We start from the raw sequence: 18850 nt of genomic DNA, 5'->3' as shown, positions 1-18850 counted from the left end.
CATATTCGAAGACCAATTTATGATTTTTTTTTTTCTTACCGTGAAGAGTTTTAGGGCACTTTTTTATATCCTCCAGAGTTATTTGTAGCTCACAGTACTCACTGAAACAACGTGGACTAGTTTTTAAAAGAAAATTCAATCAGTTGAAAATTACGCTTTTATCATGCGGATTTATTTAAATCTCCCTTTTCTCTTTTGTTTCCTTTGTACGAACATATTAAAAAAAAAAAGAAAAGAAAAACGCGGACTAATTATATATGTTTCCCATAATTTTCACCTAATGATATTTCAGTTAGTACAAGGGAGGTGAGTGACTCGGTGATATTTCCAAAAAACAGAGGAGATTCCTAATATAGAAAGAGACGAAATAGACGAATACAAGCAAAATTAAGACAGAGAGAGACAGAGAGAGAGTCAAACTCAACAATGTTTCAACCAAGTAACCAGGTCAGTCCCTTTTCCACACTTTCAATGATTCTCACTGTGTTTGGTTGCTGAGAAAATCTGAGAAAATGAGATAAGGAAAGAATTTGGAATCTCATAAACAGTGTCTGTATTTGTTGCTAACAGGACGGCTCCATACTTTTCTTTTTTTTTTCTTTCTTTTCTTTTCCCACATTTTTCAGCAATTAAACAGACCATTAGGTTTCTAATGCATGCGTCTGTTTTCTTCTTTATAGTTGTTTAGAGCTTTAATTTCCAAGAAATGCGAAGGAACTTCAATTATAGTTTGTGGGCTCTCAAGTCTTCTGATTTTCTTTCTTTCTTTATTTTTTTTTGGAGTATTTTGTTCTGGGTAGTTTTGAAATGATCATAAAGTGAATTCATTTGAAATTGAAGCTTTGGTTTGTAATGGTACTGATATTAGCAGTTCTGGAGAGAGCTCTGTAAGAGTGGGTGACTCTTAAACTATGTGGGTTTTTAGTTTTAAGCAGTCTGTGAGTATGTGGTGATGAGATGTCTACACTGCATTGGCCATATTGAAGAGAAGAATTGAAAAGACACTGTTATTGTAAAAATATATAGAATGAAACTATTCATTTCTTTGTGGCAGCAGTTTGTGACTGAATTGGGGCTGTATATTTTTTTTTACAGAAATATTAATTTAGAAGTGAACATTTCCTTCTGGCTGTTTGTTTATGAAGCTCTTGTAATGGCCTAATGGGTTGAAGAGATTTCTCAAGCAAGCACATTATGTAGTTTGGTGGATAGAGATTGGGGAATAGTATTTTTTTTGTAGCTTATATGCTTTCAAATATACATTCATTCTGTGGTGTAGGACAGTTAGGAGGCATTAAAAGTTGGAAGCTACTGCTGATTAATTTTAAACTAGGAAACTTACCCTCATTTTTTTCTTGATAAGTAATTCCATCTTGTAAAAAACGCAGAAGGGTGCAACTCAAGCACACAAGAAGTATACAATAGAAAACACCCAATTAGAGTGAAGAAAAAGAACACAAATATAGAAATTCTAGAAAATTAGAAAATTGGGAACTGTTGTAAGCAACCATCTAAACATAAAGAGATTTGAACATAATGACTTGTAACTCTATCATCGTCCTCACACAATCTTCAAGGTTTTGATCGTTGCTCTCCTTAAAAATACACCACATTAACCAAAAAGGGACCATTCTCCAAACTTCTAAATTGCAATGACTTCCAAACTGACCTCTCCCACGGGCCAGTAGTTTCACCACCTGTTGGGGCATGATCCACTCTATCCCAAAAAGACGGAAAATCGATACCCACAAGACTCCAGCTATTTTGCGATGGAGCAAAGATGATCAGTGGCTTTCCCGCTCTTCTTACACATGCAACACAGTTCCATCACTATGATGTGCCTCTTTCTCAAGTTATTCAAAGTTAACTTCTTCTCCAAAGTTCCCGTCCATACAAAGAATGCCACCCTCAAAGGAGCCTTATTTCTCTAAATGCGCTTTCAAAGAAATGAAGAGCTATTAGAGGGGGACTAAGCATATGATAAAAAGATTTGAGTTCAAACGTCCATCTTTTTGGAAGGGGTCCAATAGATTTTTTCCTCGCCACCTCCTCTCAACCTGAGAGAATACAAAAGAGTAAAGAACGAAGAAATCAACTTTACCTCCCAATCATGCACTAATATGATAAAAGTGATATTCCAGTGTAAAATGTAATCGGAAAATTTTTTTTATTAGTAAATAAATTTTCATTGGAAAACTGAAAATGATCTGTCACTGAAGCCACAAGGGCACTGACAAGAGAAGTTAATTTGACAGTGCATTGTTGTTGCAATTAATAGAGAGAATGATACAAAACTGCCTTTAATTGGTAAACAAGGAATACTTTTTTTTTTGATAAGTAAACAAGGAATACTTGAGTTTATGATGAAAAGTTAATATCCTATTGATGTAATGTCAAGTATGTTCCCTTATTTGTAGGAATTTATTTAGTGAGAGGATTTGGGTAGTGAATTTTCATTCAAGTAATAGGATGAAGGGCTCTAAAGTCAGGGATGTGTTTACATTTGTGTATCTCCTGCCCCCTTTCTGCTTGAAATTTTCAACCAGTGAATTGTTCCTGCTTGAAATTTAGACTTTCTACATCTGCATGTTGTGCAAGTTTCAATTCCGGTCAAGTTCAATATTTTCACCATTTTGTGAAAGTCTAATTTTGACCTTTCAGTGCCAGAAAGACTATTAAACTAGTTATACAGAGCCTAAAGCTTCTCACTGAGCAAGTTGTGTGCTGATACCAATTTCTGATCAGTGATTCATGGAGGCCAGTGAATTGGATATCTTAAAGTCTGCTCTTTCCTTCAGATGCCTTAAAATTCTCATTGATTTATGGGTAGAAGCTCTGCATATACTAGGCCAGTGAATTGGATGTTCCCTGAAGGCAATTTCCTTGATGGTGAAAATAAATTTTTAATGCATATATGCATGATTAGCATCAAGGGAATCAATAAAACTCTAACAAACAAGAACTATCCAGTCTTTTGCATAATACATGGTTATATATATATTGTAAATTATATTTATTTATTTAATTTTTCTACATCTTCAAACACCACATTTTGGAAGAGTAAAAAATGAGAGGACAAAGCTGTGTTCATGCAGGCTGTTCCCTTCTTTAGCGTTTACGCTTTCAAAGAGTATCTTCAAATACCTGATGATTTCCCTCTCTTTGCAGCTTGCGATTGAAAAGCCAATATCCATCAAAGATTCATCAACACTCATGCAAGTTGATCAGAACGAGACCAATGTAGTTGTGAAGGATGAAATGCAAAATGGTGGATCTGCGCATGCCGAAACCATCATACACCATTCTAAGGTGGTGACTATTATTGTAGAGTTGCTTTAATATGGTGGTTTTCTGTTTCTGTGTCTGTTGATAAAAATAATGGATCTTTCATTCTTATCAAGGTAATGAGTCATAACAATGATGCAAAATTTTCAATCTGTTTCTTAGTTCATGGTGTATATGTCGCTAATGATCCTTGGACTAGATGGAGAGTGGCGTCACAAGTTCAATCCATTCGGATGCATGAGTGTTTATTCACCTATCAAAAAAAGAATAAAAAATTCATTTGTATATGTCACTTTTAATAGTTTACTTTGAGTGGTAATGTATCAAGGAAATAGTTCTTTTTCTGTTTAAGTTAACCAAACTAACTTCACAATGCCTAATCTGTGCAGAAGATTCAAGATGATCTACATATGCTAGGGATGAAAATAAAAGAGCACGAGGAAAACATAAAATCTCTGAAGACTCAAAATAACAAGTTAGATGACTATATTCTTGATTTGCAAGGTATAATCGTTTTCTCATTTGCAATAGATTCAGGGTGAATGTAGAGCAAATCCATCTTAAAATTGAATGAATCCAGTTGAAATTGGCAAATGACGAGTTTTTGTAGACTAGAGATAAAATTCTGCTTATCAAGGATATAATTATAATTATCATGTAAAATATCTAAATTTTGGTTAGATATTGCACCCAAATTGTTAGATTGAACTGTCACACGGGTTTAATTGTTGGTTGTCAAGAAGATACTTGGGAAACCATCTCTCATTCTTGACATCATTGTATAGGTTTATACCTAGATGGGAAATTTTCTCAATAAATTTAAAGAAGTTATAAACTCAATAATGAAGCACTTAAAAGTGTTTGAATTAAGGTCAATGTAGGTATACTTCCTGTGTACCTAGGGGCGCCTTACGCTTCTATTGACATTTCGATTACTTATCAAAAAAAAAAAAAAAAAAAATGGCGTCAATGTAGTGCACCTTGGATACCAATTAATTTAAGTTTAAAATTTTCAAATGTATAAGTCTTTGACTCTTTGTTTCAAATTTATTTTCTTACAAGTTTCCTCATTTAATTTAGCCAAGTGTCGTACCTCAAGAACTTCTAAGATTGAACATGAGAACAACTCCCAACTTCAGACTGAGGAGCAAACAACTGAACAGATTCTACAGCATGAAAAATCTGCTGCTGGCATTTTGTGTCAATTGAAAAAACTGGATGGTACTCAGGCTTCCCATCTTCCATTGACCAAGGATGTGCTGGGGATTGTTGCTACACTTGGAAAAGTAGACGATGATAATCTTAGCAGGTTTCTTTGACTTTGCATTTCATTTTCTGTGCGTCTTTCTCAGTTTCTGGTTTTCTGTATAGTCGTGATCTCATCATGAGCTCATTTGATCATTTATGGTTATATTTTCATCCAAAATAAGTAACAATCGTTTATTAGCTTCATCATTGAAGCTTTGTTGTAGGGGTTTTTGTGTGTACTTTAGAATGGGATAGAGTGAATTTAGGTGCTATAAAATATTGCAAGAAATGACTTACTGATTGTGAGGTTCAGATGATTGGGGTGGCCTGTTTACTTACCTGGTTGGGGATGGGGTGTCTTAATCGAGGGACACAGTGACAGTTGACTATTAATGGTCCTACACTGTGCTTGACATAATGGTCGTTTTACTTATTTGGAATGCAGGCTTTTCGCAGAGTACTTAGGAGTGGAGACCATGCTGGCGATCGTCTGTAAGACATACGAAGGTGTTAAAGCTCTAGAAACATATGACAATGAAGGCTGCATAAATAAAAGTTCTGGTCTTCACAGGCTTGGGGCTTTGGATGGCCGATTTCTCGTTATTTGTCTTGAAAATCTAATGTAAGAGTCTCAGCTACTGTATTTTTTTTTTCAGACAATCTGGACTTGTAGTTTGTGAAACTTCTAATCTTTTTCCCCCCTTTTCACAGACCATATGTGGGTGGGTTTGTAGCTGGTGACCCACAAAGAAGGCTCGATATTATAAAGCCAAGGTTACCTAATGGGGAGTGTCCACCTGGGTTTCTTGGGTTTGCTGTGAATATGATCAATGTCGACAACACAAACTTATTTTGTCTCACAGCCAGCGGGTACGGTCTCCGGGAGATGCTATTTTATAATCTCTTCTCTCGTCTGCAAGTATATAGAACAAGGGCAGAAATGTTACTTGCTCTTCCTTGTATAAGTGATGGAGCTCTTTCTTTAGATGGAGGGATGATTAGGAGTACGGGTGTTTTTTCCCTGGGAAATCGGTGAGAAACTCTGTTATCACAAGTGAAATGCATATTTATTACCATTTATTCCATTTTTTCACTCTTCAAAATTCAATGTTGTACTTACTCAGATGTTGGCTGTATTTTTGTAATGCAAATGCCTTTATAAATAAGGTTCTTCTCTTTAACCAGGTGGAATTTTAGTGAAATTAGTTAAATTGCCAGGTCAGCTGCTTGACTTGTAGAGTTTCTTTCATTCCTCTGGTGTTCCAAATGTCAAATCATAATTGCTAAAAACATTGTGGTTTTCATGTTTCTTGTTCAGCCACTGATCTATGAATTGTGAAGTCCTAAAATCTGGATCAATGATGTTATTCGTTTATTAATATGCAAGTATGGTGGCTTTTTAGGATAAAAATTATTAATACTTTCTTAAAAACTCCTCTCCCATATAAGTTGATTTGACACAATTAGGAGAAGAATTCATGTTATACTTTATAATATTAAGGCTTTAGCAATATTTAATATGTCTGAACTTTATAGCTTAGGTTTGTGAATTATTATAAATTATGGATAAAATTTTGTAATTTAATTCTTTTTACAGGTAAGTTGTCATAAACGGTTGTAAATTTAAAGATAAATTTTTTGAACCTTTTGGATGTGAATGTCACTGGTTGATCAGTTGGGATTTCCTATGCTGCTACATCTTAGTTTTGGATTCTGTCTGATGTTAGGGAAGATGTAGATGTGAAATTCCCCAAGCCCTTGGTGACATCAACTCTATGTGAAAACTACATTGAAGCTGAGAGTCAGGTCAAGGAGATGAAATGGAAAAAAGAAAAGATGCTGGAAGATATGAAGAGAGAAGAAGCATTATTGCACGCTGCAAAGTTTGATTTTGATAAAAAGAAGCAAGAGTTTCTCAAGTCCCTTGCTCAAAGCTCATCCTATGCAACTCAGGTAGTTGCCTTGAACTAGTATAAATTAACAATAATTTGAATCTTACCAATGGAAGTAAGAGCATCTCCAAGAGTATTTAAAGGACCAAAATCTTTGAACTGTAACTATTAAGACTCAAAAACCTCATTCGAGAAGGCTCTCTTCCACCTCTTCATACCAACAAAATGCTACAGTGGTTCTTTTTTAGAAAATAATCAACGAAGCATCTTCATTTATTATTTTAACATTAAACGTTCATCATCTCTCTCTCGTTTATGAAGAACTGCTCTGCTCCAAAGCCTCCACTTTGCAGTTCTTTCTCCCTGACAAAGGAACTCCCTATAATCAAAACGAGCATGCCATCTTCAAGGTGAGTTCATCCGAGTCTCAAGACCCATATCTCTCATTATTTTTGTACCCTTACTTGAGTTTAACTTCGAATTCACGGAGTGTTACTTTAGTAAGGAAATCACTAGGCAAAGGGTATTTTTTTCCTCATTTGCATAAATTTTACGTTTGGGTTTATTGATACATATTTAGTAGGAAGATGCAACATAAATGGATTATAAGGTCTGTTTTGATTGCCTCTTTTCACCATTTTTAGCATACCAAATTAATGTCACACGTCTCTTATCTATTCATTGCATAGTATAATTAATTTAATTTAATTTTTTTTTTCAAGTCATTTACTCGAACACCAAGAGATTTTCACTGTAAGGAGGAGGGAGTAGTTTGGAAAAAATTATCAATGCTCTATAATGGGTATTGATGGATTTTTTTGTGTTTGTTTCTCCAAAAATTTCTGTTGATCTGTCCTAGTTTGATGGGTTGGACTGCAAAGGTAAATTTTGCAATGTTTTGGCTTGTTTTGGGAGAAGCAGTGTGTGCGTGTGTGTTTCAGTTAGATGATTGAATTACAGTATATTGGCTTGATGGTTGATAGTGTGTGTGTGTTTCGGTTGATGGTTGAACTGCAATATATTGGCAGTAACGGGTTCAAAAGACTGTTTTATATCTTTGAACCCTGACTGGTTGGTCAAGAAAAAAATTTCAGATACCTCTGTCATTTAACTTGTAATTTTTTGTTTGTTCATTTTTCGTGATTGGTACCTTTTAAGATGAAGAAGATTGCGTCTCTTGTTTCTTTTTCTTACAGATAATTATCTTTTTTAGCTTTCATCTTTCACTTTAGTCGGCAATTTTTACTCATTGTGATTCTTCTTTTTCATAGTCACATCCTTTGGGCACTGTAGAATGTGTCTAGAATCCAAAGGGGGATCTCACAACAGGGTCAATAGGTGTTGGACCTTTTTCTGTTTCAAAGCTGGGCATGCGGACCTTGCAGCATATAATGCTTTGTGATTCTTGGAATTCAACTTGATATGGTGGGGTATATTTCTCCTCATAGAAATGATGGATAGATGAATCAAACAATTCTTTGCCATGTGTAATATCACATATCAAATCAAAGATAGGTTGCTCCTACTGATAAAAGGAGAAGATCGTGAGGAATAGATATTCAACTTTTACCTTCTAAAAGCCTCTTTCGTTATTCTTTGATGATGCTAATACCCCTCCATATTAAAGCCTTTCATCACTTGGGTTGTGGAAAAGAATGGGGGTTTTTATCATTTATTGCAAAGGACAATGGAGTGCATTACTTGCTTCAATTTGTGCAAGTAATTTAGACCTGTTTATGTTTCTATTCCTGTTGTTTTAGACCTGCAATATATTGGATTTATGGTATATGATGGATTATGTTTCCATCCATGTACTTTTAGAATGAACAATATGATTCTTAATTTATACCTCTTTTCCAAAATGAACTTGTGTGTAGGCTATTAATGGACTCGCAAATGGAAGGAGACTCATACTTAACCAATCTTTTGCATGAGGGGTCTCAGCTTGATAATGAGTTGATGGGATCTTCAAATCTAATGGATCAAATGTCTCCGTCCCCAGTTGAAATAGAATCTAGTGCTAGGAGACGACGGGGTAGTAACTTCACCATAGAAGAAGATAATCTCCTTGTATCGGCGTGGCTAAATACTAATTTGGATTCAATGCAAGGAAATGAGCAAAACCATACTACATACTGGAGGAGAATTTGGGAGTACTTCCATGAGAATAAGACCTTCATTTCTAAACGTACGCAGCTATCTCTATTGAATCGATGGTCGCTAATTAATAAGAGCTCAGCGAAGTTTTGTGGATACTTGGCCGAGATTGAAGCAATGCATCAAAGTGGTATGAATGAGCAAGACAAGGTATAAATGCTATTGAATGTTGCGTCAATGCATCAATACACCAGCAGTGATAGGGGTCTAATTATTTTCTATTTGTTAATTTTGCAGATTGCCAAGGCGAAACTTATGTTTCACAAATTTCAGAAAACTTCATTTCAATTTCAACATTGTTGGAATGTGTTGAGGTGCCAACCAAAATGGATTAATGACAAGGTAAAATCAAGAAAAAGACTATTTGCAATGACATGTTCTCCTACTCCAGATTCGATAAATATTGGGGAAAATGATATCTTCACCAATGACTTTGTAGATTCGGAGAGACCACTAGGCGGGAAGGTTGAAAATGAACTATTGAATAAACAAAATAGCAAAAATAGTGTGAGTGTGGATGTTGCAGGGATACTAAATGAGGTAAATGAAGAGAAGAAAATGGAACTTATTGGGGAAACATTTGTTCAAGAGCAAGAGAGACTTCGTATTCTGCTCGAGCACGAGCAAGAGAGACTTCGATTTAAGCAAGAAAAGCTTCGAGCGGAACAAGCGAGGAAGGATGACAAAATTATGCTGATGGATACAAGCGGCTTGTCTAAAGTTCAAAAAGAATATATTCAACATCGCCAAATGAAAATCGTTGAAAGTCGAAGGAGGAAATAGTATTTAACTGGTCATGCTACTATGAAGATAGTTCATCTTCTTTTAAGGTAATTGTTAAATGAAATTCTATATCTTACCTTGTTATTGGTGTTGAACAAATTGAAGTGATAGTATGATGTGTAGGGATTAGTTCATCTTTGTAAATTTTATATAATATGTCATGTAGTTGGTGATCAAATAGATAGTCACTGTCTATAATTTATGTTGGGTAGATAATTGATTCTGAAAAAAACACACTAAACGAGGAAATTAAAATTTAATAACAATAATTTTAGTTTTGACAAATGATATTAATGGATTGGCATGATATTAAGCTTGAAAAAACTGAAAAATACAATAATGCTAAATAAGTATTGCAAATTACTAAGTTTTTACGATTGACTGCAATTTTCACAAATGCTTAACGAGTTTCAATTAGAGTTGTAATGAGTTTCTTCGTCTCTAATGTGAGAGATTGGTATATGGGGAGTTTCATTGAGTTGTTCATATTCGAAGTCAATAACATGGTCGATATTTCATTCATTTTCAATGATCATGTAATGCATTATTATTACTGCATTATATATTCGTCCTTGTTGACTTTGGCTGCAGCAAAATATTTTCTCATATTTCCTTGTAAATATAGAATTGATCTTGACCACTGTGGATATGTACCATTGCCCAAGTAGTATCCCATTGATTGAGTAATTGATTGGAGCACTCCTTTCAACGAGCTCGAGAAATATAGAAGACATTTCTAGCATGTTGATGTCATTCTGAGAATTGGGTAACCCAAAAAACACGTGTCATCCAAATATCAAATGAACCACTGCTTTCAAAATATTTGTTGGTTCATGAATATGACCAAAAAACAGACATTTTCATGTATTCAGACAATTCTTTCATCTTTAGTGGATGCGCTCAATGCTCCCCAACATCATTGAAAAACCATGTGTTTCGCCAACTTCTAGCAATCTAGTAATGCCAATGTTGTTCGGTGACCTTAAGTACTCGTCGAAAAAAATTGAAACCACCTATTTAACAAAATTTTCTAGACTCTCTATTGTGACGCTTTCTTTCTTCAATCTTGACATATTTGTCTATAACAGTCGCTACTCTATAAGCGAACATTTTGAGTGCGATTGTCATCGTTTGAAGCGAACATTTTGAGTGCGACTGTCATCGTTTGAATGGAAGACGAACTGAGCATTCCAGCACAATTATTTTTTGAACAAATTATTATTCATGAACTTTTAATGTATATTGAATAAAAAGAAAAAGAGAATGAGTCATCCGAAACCTTCTTCAAAATAAATTTGACAAATATACTGGTGAACCAACAACAAAATAATCGAGAAAAAACCTTTGATGACGTTGCAAAGAATCACTCTTGATGGGCACACGGCCTGGAAATGAACAACATCATGATCTTGATCATCCCTTGCTATTCAAATAATAACTTCTATATTTATTTCCAACTCATGGTCGGAGTCAACTCAAATACAATCTAATGCACATTTTTATCTAACAATTAGTTTAAATATAAAATTACCATGAAGCCAATATTTTTAAAGAAATCAAATAATCAATTCTTCTTTGTTGCACAAAAAATAGTATCCATTTGTTTCGGCGTAAAATGATTTATGGAAAAAGTTTTTCGTATTGGGTGCGACGGAAAATAATAGTCAACGAAAAATATTTTTGGTTTAACCAAAATGCCTTTTTTAATTTTCGAAAAATAGTTTTGATTTTTGAAAACCATAAACCATTTTCCGAGTTTCGACAAACCTAGCCAAGATGTCGCTGGAACCCGTTGGGACCTAGTTGGGACCGGACAAGGACACCATTAGGACCCAGTTAGGACATTATCGAGACTTAGTGGAGACCCCACTTGGACCCTGTTGCGACTTGTCAGGACCCAATCTGGACATTTTCGTAATTTAAAGTGATTGAATATAAAAAAAAAAATTTATGATTTTCCGTACACCCCAAACACTGGAAAATGTTTTCCAAAAAATAATTTTCAAGAAAATGTTTCGACTGAAAATATTTTTTGACAGAAAAAGTTTTACATCGAAAAAAAGGAGCCTAAGCTATAAAATATAAATCCAAAATCAACAAAAACACACCATTGAATTTTTGGGTATATATATAAGTTTTAGAAATATTTTTCTGTTCTATGAAATATGCTATTCTCAATGCAACTTTCTATTCTATTCCCAATGGTGGCCATAACGTTTAGTAGGATGTAAAAACATGAACAGACTCTTTGCCAAAGCAGAGTCCTCTGTAAAACTCGCATCCATGAGAACTCACGAGACGACGATCAAAACACAAGTCCTACAGAGTACCAAAAACAATAGTCTAAAACACAAGTCCTTATGATTTAATGCACATTTTCAATTAAAAAAATAATTTAATTATAATTTTAAATTAACATGTAACAAATATTTCAAGAAATCAATTCAACATAAAACAACAATTTTAAGCAATAAAAAATTAAACTAATTAATACTTCAAATTAAGAGCCAACACTTGGCCCTCTATCCTTGTTTCACGTGCCAAGTGATAACTATTTTATTAGTTGAGCTCCATGGATGGGATATTTTGTAAGTCTTAGATTTAAAACTGCAAAGAGGAAAAAAAATGACAAAAAAAAAACTACAAGAGGTGATCCAGACACAAGTTTTTCAGAAATTTATCTTTATATTTTTGTGTTGCATAGTCAAATGAATACTAGTTATATCGGATTTATGTGCTCTTAGAGAAAAATTACTTCATTCTTAAAACTCTCTTCTTCTATATATCTTTTCAAAACATAGGGTTAAATATTACATTTCCACCCCCTCCCCCCTCTCCCTTAATTAAACTACGTACTATCTTGTTTGCATTTACACCTTTAAATTAAGACTCACTTGCAACACGTTCCCTTAAAGTACCACTTTGTTACAAGTAGCTCCATAAGTCATATTTGAGTGTCAAAATTGACGGGATCCGTCGCATGTGACACTGAAGCATTTTTTAATGACAAATTTACAGTGAATTTAAATGCATAGTTTGCAATTCCTTAAAAAGCAAAAAAGAAAAAGGAGGAGTTAATATTTGGTTTCTCTTCTCTCCATCATTTTATCTTGATCTTTTAATTACATGATGGGTGTCGCTAGTGGAGGGACTAGTCAGTCGACGAACAAGATTACCTGTTGATGCAAGGGAGTGCCAACCCAGGTTGTGTAGCTAGTGGGTGGCCATGTGACAACACCTTTATTCTAGGGGGTGGCTACGCGACCATCCCTCTGTTATGGATGCAAGCAGTGGCTGTACATGTAGCCACTCCCTTGATTTTCTTGTGTAGGGCAGCCACCTGCTTCTTATCAATAAGGGGTGGTGGCCGCTTGTTGTGGATATAGGGTCACCCCCTTGTATAGGATGCAGCTAGGGGTTGCTCGGCTACCACTTTTTGTATAGTGCATAGGGGCTGAAATACAACCCTCTTGTTGTGTTGTGCATAACCCCACCCCACTTTGGTTTTTGTAGGGAGTTGCAGATGCAGGGAGTGGCCTGTTGGAAAAAAAATTAAACTTGAAATAAAACTCAGACCAATAATTATGATAGACACATGGGTTATGGGCTAGGGATGGTAGAAGATCTCAATCCCATGGGTTATGGGCTAGGGAGTAATTCCCTGCCATATTTTTCATGACAATCTTGTCAGATTAGTTTGGAAAAGTGGTGCGTTCTCACCCAAACAATTGACAAGTCATGGAAATAACTAGTATTAGACTTTGTTAATAATTGCACCGGAGAAGTTTTAATTTACTTTTTTTTTTATTAATTAATTATTATTATTTTTTTCGGATCTATATTTAAGTTTCACTTGTACCCACACTAGTCCCCAACGCCTCAACCAACATACACACTCATGGAGAAAACTTCTTTCCTATTCTCCCTTTCTGTGGCCCTTCTCTTGATACAATCACAATGGAACATGGCAAGCTTAGCTATCGCAACAGTATCCAACATTACCACCGATCAATACGCTCTTCTTGCCTTAAAGGCTCAAATTTCTTACGATCCTCATAATGTTTTGACAAGCAACTGGTCTGTCAGCACCTCCATTTGCAGTTGGGTTGGTGTCACTTGTGGTTCCGGCCATCAACAAGTCATCGCTTTGAACCTTTCTTACATGGGTCTTGTAGGCACCATTCCTCCACACATAGGAAACCTTTCATCTCTTGTCAGTCTTAGCATCGAAAACAATAGTTTTCATGGCTCTCTACCCAACAAGTTGGCCTGCTTTACCAGTTGCAACACTTATCCCTTGGATTCAATAAGTTTGGCGGAGAAATCCCGACATGGATTGGGTTGTTAACCAAACTTCAAAATTTGTTGCTACATGGTAACAATTTCATAGGGACAATTCCATCATCTCTATCTAACATATCTTCATTACAAACTATTAATCTTAGTTATAACCAACTTTCGGGCTCCATTTCATCCTCCATCTTTAACATATACAACTTGAAAAGAATGGATCTCAGTGATAACATGCTTTCTGGTCCGATGCCTTCCAATATTTCCTACATGTCATCATTGCAGTATTTATCATTGACGAATAATTATTTAAGTGGAAGTTTACCTTCAGAAATTGGAAACTTAATCATGCTCTCCGACTTATATCTTTCCGGCAACAACTTTGAAGGTATGATTAATCCTACTTTTGTTGATAGATTATATGAATGACATCATTGACTCAATATATTTTCTTTTTATTGCCTTCAATGTGGTATCTTTCAATTGAAAGTACAAATCCGACCATACAATGAAGCAAAAGGATTTTAGCAATTCTAGAAAAAAGAAAATTCTACTAGCTTCTGTAAATGACCCGATGGGTCGGGAGACGTGGTTGCACATGTTGGTGAAAATGAGTTAAAATACTAATGTTAACCTTTGCTAGAATTGGGTATATACGTAATTGGGCTATGTTTTTATTAAAAAAATCACATCTCTAAAAGTTTTTTATTTGAGATCCAAATTAATTTTGGTTTGATTCAAAAAGTTGAAAACTACTTTTCTTCATGAAAATTGTAGGGAAACTTCACTTACTATCCTTATTTTTATTTTATTTTATTTTTTATCATTTTTGCAATTATACCCTTAAATTTAAACATTAAAAAGTGTCAATTTAGAGTAATTATTAGTAGCCAATATGATGAACTACCCTTTATTGATCTGCTAGGATAATCTTCTTTTCTCCACACACGTTGATCTTCACACATCTTCTTGTTGGCTGACTCGATCACGTTCTTATCTTCACTCTGACACTTATTACTGCAAGATTTTGGCTATAGAGTTATCCAGAAGCTAAACTAATGAGCTTGGGTTTACGTATGTATATTAACTATTCACATTGTTTACCTTTTTTCAATGTGGAATATGACACGCATGCATACTCTCATATCATTTAGTGTTCTTCTAGTCTTTAGTCAGTTGGGAAACTTCAATATTTGTTTATAAATGGTAATTGTTTTATAGATATTATCACATCCACTCTGTTCTAATGCAAACAACTGCAATATTTATGGTTGTGGGCTAATAATTTTACAGGAAGAATACCTCCTGAAATCGGCAACTTAACCATGCTTACCAAGTTATACCTTTACTCTAACAACTTTGAAGGTTTGTTTAGTGTTCTTTTAGCCTTTTGTAGATTAAACTTCAAATTCAATACCTGTTTTTAAATAGTAATCATTTTGTAGGTACTATCCCATTCACTTTGTTTAAGAGCAAACAATTACAAATTTTATTGTTGGCGGATAATAAATTCACCGGAAGTGTACCTTTAGAAATTGGAAACTTAATCATGCTCACTGGGTTATACCTTTTTGACAACAAGTTTGAAGGTATGCATAATCTACTTCAGTTGATGGATTATATGAATGAAATCATTGACTCAGTATATTTTCCTTTTATTGCCTTAAATGCAATATCTTTAAATTCTGTAAATTCTAATGGATAGTAGCATAATTGTTTATTGCTACTAGCATGTGTAAATGACCCCGTTGGGTTGGAATATGCGGTAGCACATGTTGATAAAAAAAAATTGATAACCCTTAACATTTAGAATGAGCCTGGGTGGAAATGTGTGGTCGCGATGGGCCCTGTACCTACTCGCTGTTTAGGTAGCTGAGTAAAGGAGTACCGCTCGCACCCGGGGGATGTACCCTAGTTGGCCTAGGCAGGAATTAGTGCCGACACTTTCAAGGTAAACATGATGATTTTGACTCATGGGCATACCCATACACTGTTTGGGTAGCTGAGTAAGGGAGTACCGCTCATGCCCAATGGAATATACCCTAGTTGGCCCAGACAGGAGTCATTGCCTTCAACTTGAAGTGGAGATGACGATTTTGGTAGGTGGGCATATACGTACAACATTTGGCTAGCCGAGTAAGGGGTTTCTAGAAAATTATGGTTAACTGATTGACAAGGTCCTATTTGTCGATATGCTATTCAAATTTGGTCTCTATTACTAGAATCGTAATCGCAAATATTTTTCTTAAGCAATAATTTCCTGGCACATTTGCTAAATCTGTTTCAACACGAGCTTATTTAGAATTTGTTTAGAGCTCAATAGAATCATTGTTGTTTTCCATAATCTCATATAACTACAATTATATATTTTATACAATTAAAATATGAAACAAAAACTATATATATATATATATATCAAAAAGAGCAATATATAATATTAAAATAATTAATTTTTAAAAAGGTTTAAATATAAAAATTTAATTACATACCTCATTTCTTATAGGAAAAGGTTGAATAAATTGATTTGAAGGCTTGAATACTTGAAGTTGAAAAGTTGAAAGGAGAAAACGCCAATGACAAATTTAAGGAATACAGGAAGTCTCGAACTAGAATTCTCTAAGGGGAAAATAAAAATTGTTAAAAGGAGAAAATGGTAATATTTAAAGAATACTAGAACCCAACTGTAATATTTAGAATATTTAAAATGGCAAATTTAAGGAATACAGGAAGTCTCGAACATTTGGTAATATGTTTTGAACGTTCAATATACTATTACCCAACTGTTCCGGGGTTGCAGGTCGGAAGTTTGTGTGGTCCAGGGTTGAACGTTCAATGATAAGGTTTCCATCGAACGTTTGGTGGTCCATGGTTGAATGTTTTGATCAGAGTTAAAAAGTTAAAATTTTTTTGTTGTTTTTCAATAAAAAAAGGTTGTAACATTTTAAGAAACAATTGCATCATAAAAGTGATTAATGCCCGAGAAAATGCATTCTTTTGGGATTTTAAATATTTGGGGCAGTGCCATTGACTTTGTTTAAGTGCAATCGAGCAAAATATTAATCATTGGCAAATAATGATTTCATTGGATGTGTATTGGAAACTAAATCATGCTCATAGTTATATTAACCTTCACAACATTAACTATGGAGGTATGTTTACTCATGCTTTAGTTGATTGATTATATGGATGACAACATTGGCTCAACAAAGTTGCCTTTTATTTATTTAATTTTTTTTTTTAAAAAAAAAACGAATTATCTCTTCTTTGATTTAACAATCAAATGAGGCAAAATGCTCAGTACAATGCTAAAAATACAATTTGGAATCTTCATAACTCAAACAATATCTATGATATATACACTAGCCTCTCAGGCTATTATAAGACAATATCTATGAAAAGTCACCATCCTAATCAATTTCAAATCTACAGTAAATTTCGACAAATCGCGTCTCTATCCGGTGCTAGGTCATTGATTCCTTGGCTTTTTTTTTCTCCTCTACTAGTGCTTTATCAATCACAATCCCATTCGCTGCCTCTATCATAGTGACAATTCTTCTTATTGCTTGATAACCCCTCTGTTATTGGTCTATAGTTTGCTCCTAGAAAAGGAACCATAAGAAAACAAAAAACCGACTAGAAACTAATTCTGTTATTCTTAAGGATTTGTGAAACCAAAATCTAAGAAAACGAATAAAATTTCACTCATACATTGCTATTAAAAGTAGATCTAGAAAGAATACATTCTTATTTAAAAACAACGAAAATACAATAACAAAAACCCAATACACCCTCACGAGTTCCACGCGCCACTGCCGGCCAGCCATGTACAGCTAAAAGGCATTCCGAGGACCATTGACACACGCACCCTAGTCGATCTACTGTGAAGGCGGGAAAAAAGAGGTCGAAGGAAAAGGGGGCTGGAAAACTCCCTCCTCCTACTCTGTTATGCTCTCTCTACGCTACTCTCTTTTATTGCCCCCAAAACGATAACTTTCAATTGAAAGTACATAATAATTTGTCCGGGGCATACAAAAGGAAACAAAAAGAATTTAAGCAGTTTTGGGAAAAAGAAAATTCTATTCAATAGTAATTTAATTACTTATTTCTTAAAAGGGTTAATAGCATTTTTAGTACCTAGGATTTCACTTTTTTATTTTTTCCCATTTAGGTTTCAAATCATATTACAGACGGTAAATGACTTATGGGTAAAGACCAATTTAGTACCTTTGTCACATTCCGTGAGCCGAACTAATTTCGGCTACCCCATGCTTGGCTTGGGGTGGCCAGCCACTCGCATTGGCCAAAATGGGGTGGTCGGGCCATCTCATATTTGTCTTTTTCCTTTTTCAAGTTTTAATTTTTTAAATTATTTTAATGATTTTTTTTTTTAAATTTTTGTTATGACACGTAATATGTTTTTGTTACGACGCATGTTAGTCCGTTAGTTTTATTAATGGAATGATGACGGTGATGCTAAACCGGTATTTACCCATAAGTTAAGTATCATCTGTGATACAAATTAAGACCTAAGCGGGAAAAAATAAAAAAAGTGAAAACTTAGGTACTAAAAAGGTTATTAACCCTTATTAAAAAATCACATCTCTTCATAGCGCATAGATAGTTTCCATCTCTAACATTATTGTAATTGGATCAAACAAAAAGTTATCTGATTATATTGCAGTGAGATCAAATAAAAAATAAATTACAATAATAAGCATAAATCGAAAGATCATAGCATATGGATAGTTTCCATCTTAAACATTATTTCCACATTCAGCTGAGGATTCATTCGAAGCATCAAAGTTCTCTTCAATTGGTTCACAGTTTAAGGTCTGATAGTTTTCCTCTTCTTTTATATGTAAAATAAAATAAATAACTATTATAAATAAAACAGCTTCTTCCTAAAAAAATCCACACTTTTTTTTCCTCTCATTTTCGGATCTATATTTAAGTTTCACTTGTAGCCACACTAGTCCCCAACGCCTCAACCAACATACACACTCATGGAGAAAACTTCTTTCCTATTCTCCCTTTCTGTGGCCCTTCTCTTGATACAATCACAATGAAACATGGCAAGCTTAGCTATCGCAACAGTATCCAACATTACCACCGATCAATACGCTCTTCTTGCCTTAAAGGCTCAAATTTCTTACGATTCTCATAATGTTTTGACAAGCAACTGGTCTGTCAGCACC

The 18850-nt window shown here is 34.6% G+C and overlaps 1 protein-coding gene and 1 pseudogene across 3 annotated transcripts; both read left to right on the top strand.

Annotated features, from left to right (window-relative positions):
* The first annotated feature begins 312 nt into the window (after nt 1-312).
* Nucleotides 313-9613, top strand: LOC132168449 (protein DEFECTIVE IN MERISTEM SILENCING 3). Of its 3 annotated transcripts, XM_059579437.2 has the most exons (11): nt 313-447; nt 3169-3309; nt 3675-3789; nt 4366-4594; nt 4979-5155; nt 5245-5565; nt 6261-6486; nt 6747-6835; nt 8303-8732; nt 8820-8924; nt 9022-9129. In XM_059579437.2, exons 1-11 carry the CDS (start codon nt 427-429, stop codon nt 9037-9039), a joined length of 1872 nt encoding a protein of 623 aa, XP_059435420.2. In that variant the 5' UTR covers nt 313-426; the 3' UTR covers nt 9040-9129. The 3 variants fall into 3 exon arrangements, with proteins under 3 accessions (XP_059435420.2, XP_059435419.2, XP_088372159.1); XM_059579436.2 differs by having other exon boundaries at nt 8820-9613; XM_088516033.1 differs by lacking the exon at nt 313-447 and adding an exon at nt 2704-2889 and having other exon boundaries at nt 8820-9613.
* A 3650-nt stretch (nt 9614-13263) lies between these two features.
* Nucleotides 13264-15360, top strand: LOC148588168 (uncharacterized; annotated as a pseudogene).
* The last annotated feature ends 3490 nt before the right edge of the window (nt 15361-18850 follow it).

The sequence above is a fragment of the Corylus avellana genome, chromosome 1, assembly GCF_965113065.1.
Source record: "Corylus avellana chromosome 1, dhCorAvel1.hap1.2, whole genome shotgun sequence".
In the NCBI taxonomy this organism is placed as follows: domain Eukaryota; kingdom Viridiplantae; phylum Streptophyta; class Magnoliopsida; order Fagales; family Betulaceae; genus Corylus; species Corylus avellana.
Note: the sequence above shows the minus strand (reverse complement) of the source record. Positions and strands in the feature narration are given on the sequence as shown.

Coding starts and splice junctions, on each gene's coding strand:
- LOC132168449 (XM_059579436.2), top strand. CDS start 427: ATGTTTCAACCAAGTAACCAG. Junction 3,790..4,365: donor CTATATTCTTGATTTGCAAG/GTATAATCGTTT, acceptor CATTTAATTTAG/CCAAGTGTCGTACCTCAAGA. Junction 8,733..8,819: donor GTATGAATGAGCAAGACAAG/GTATAAATGCTA, acceptor TTAATTTTGCAG/ATTGCCAAGGCGAAACTTAT.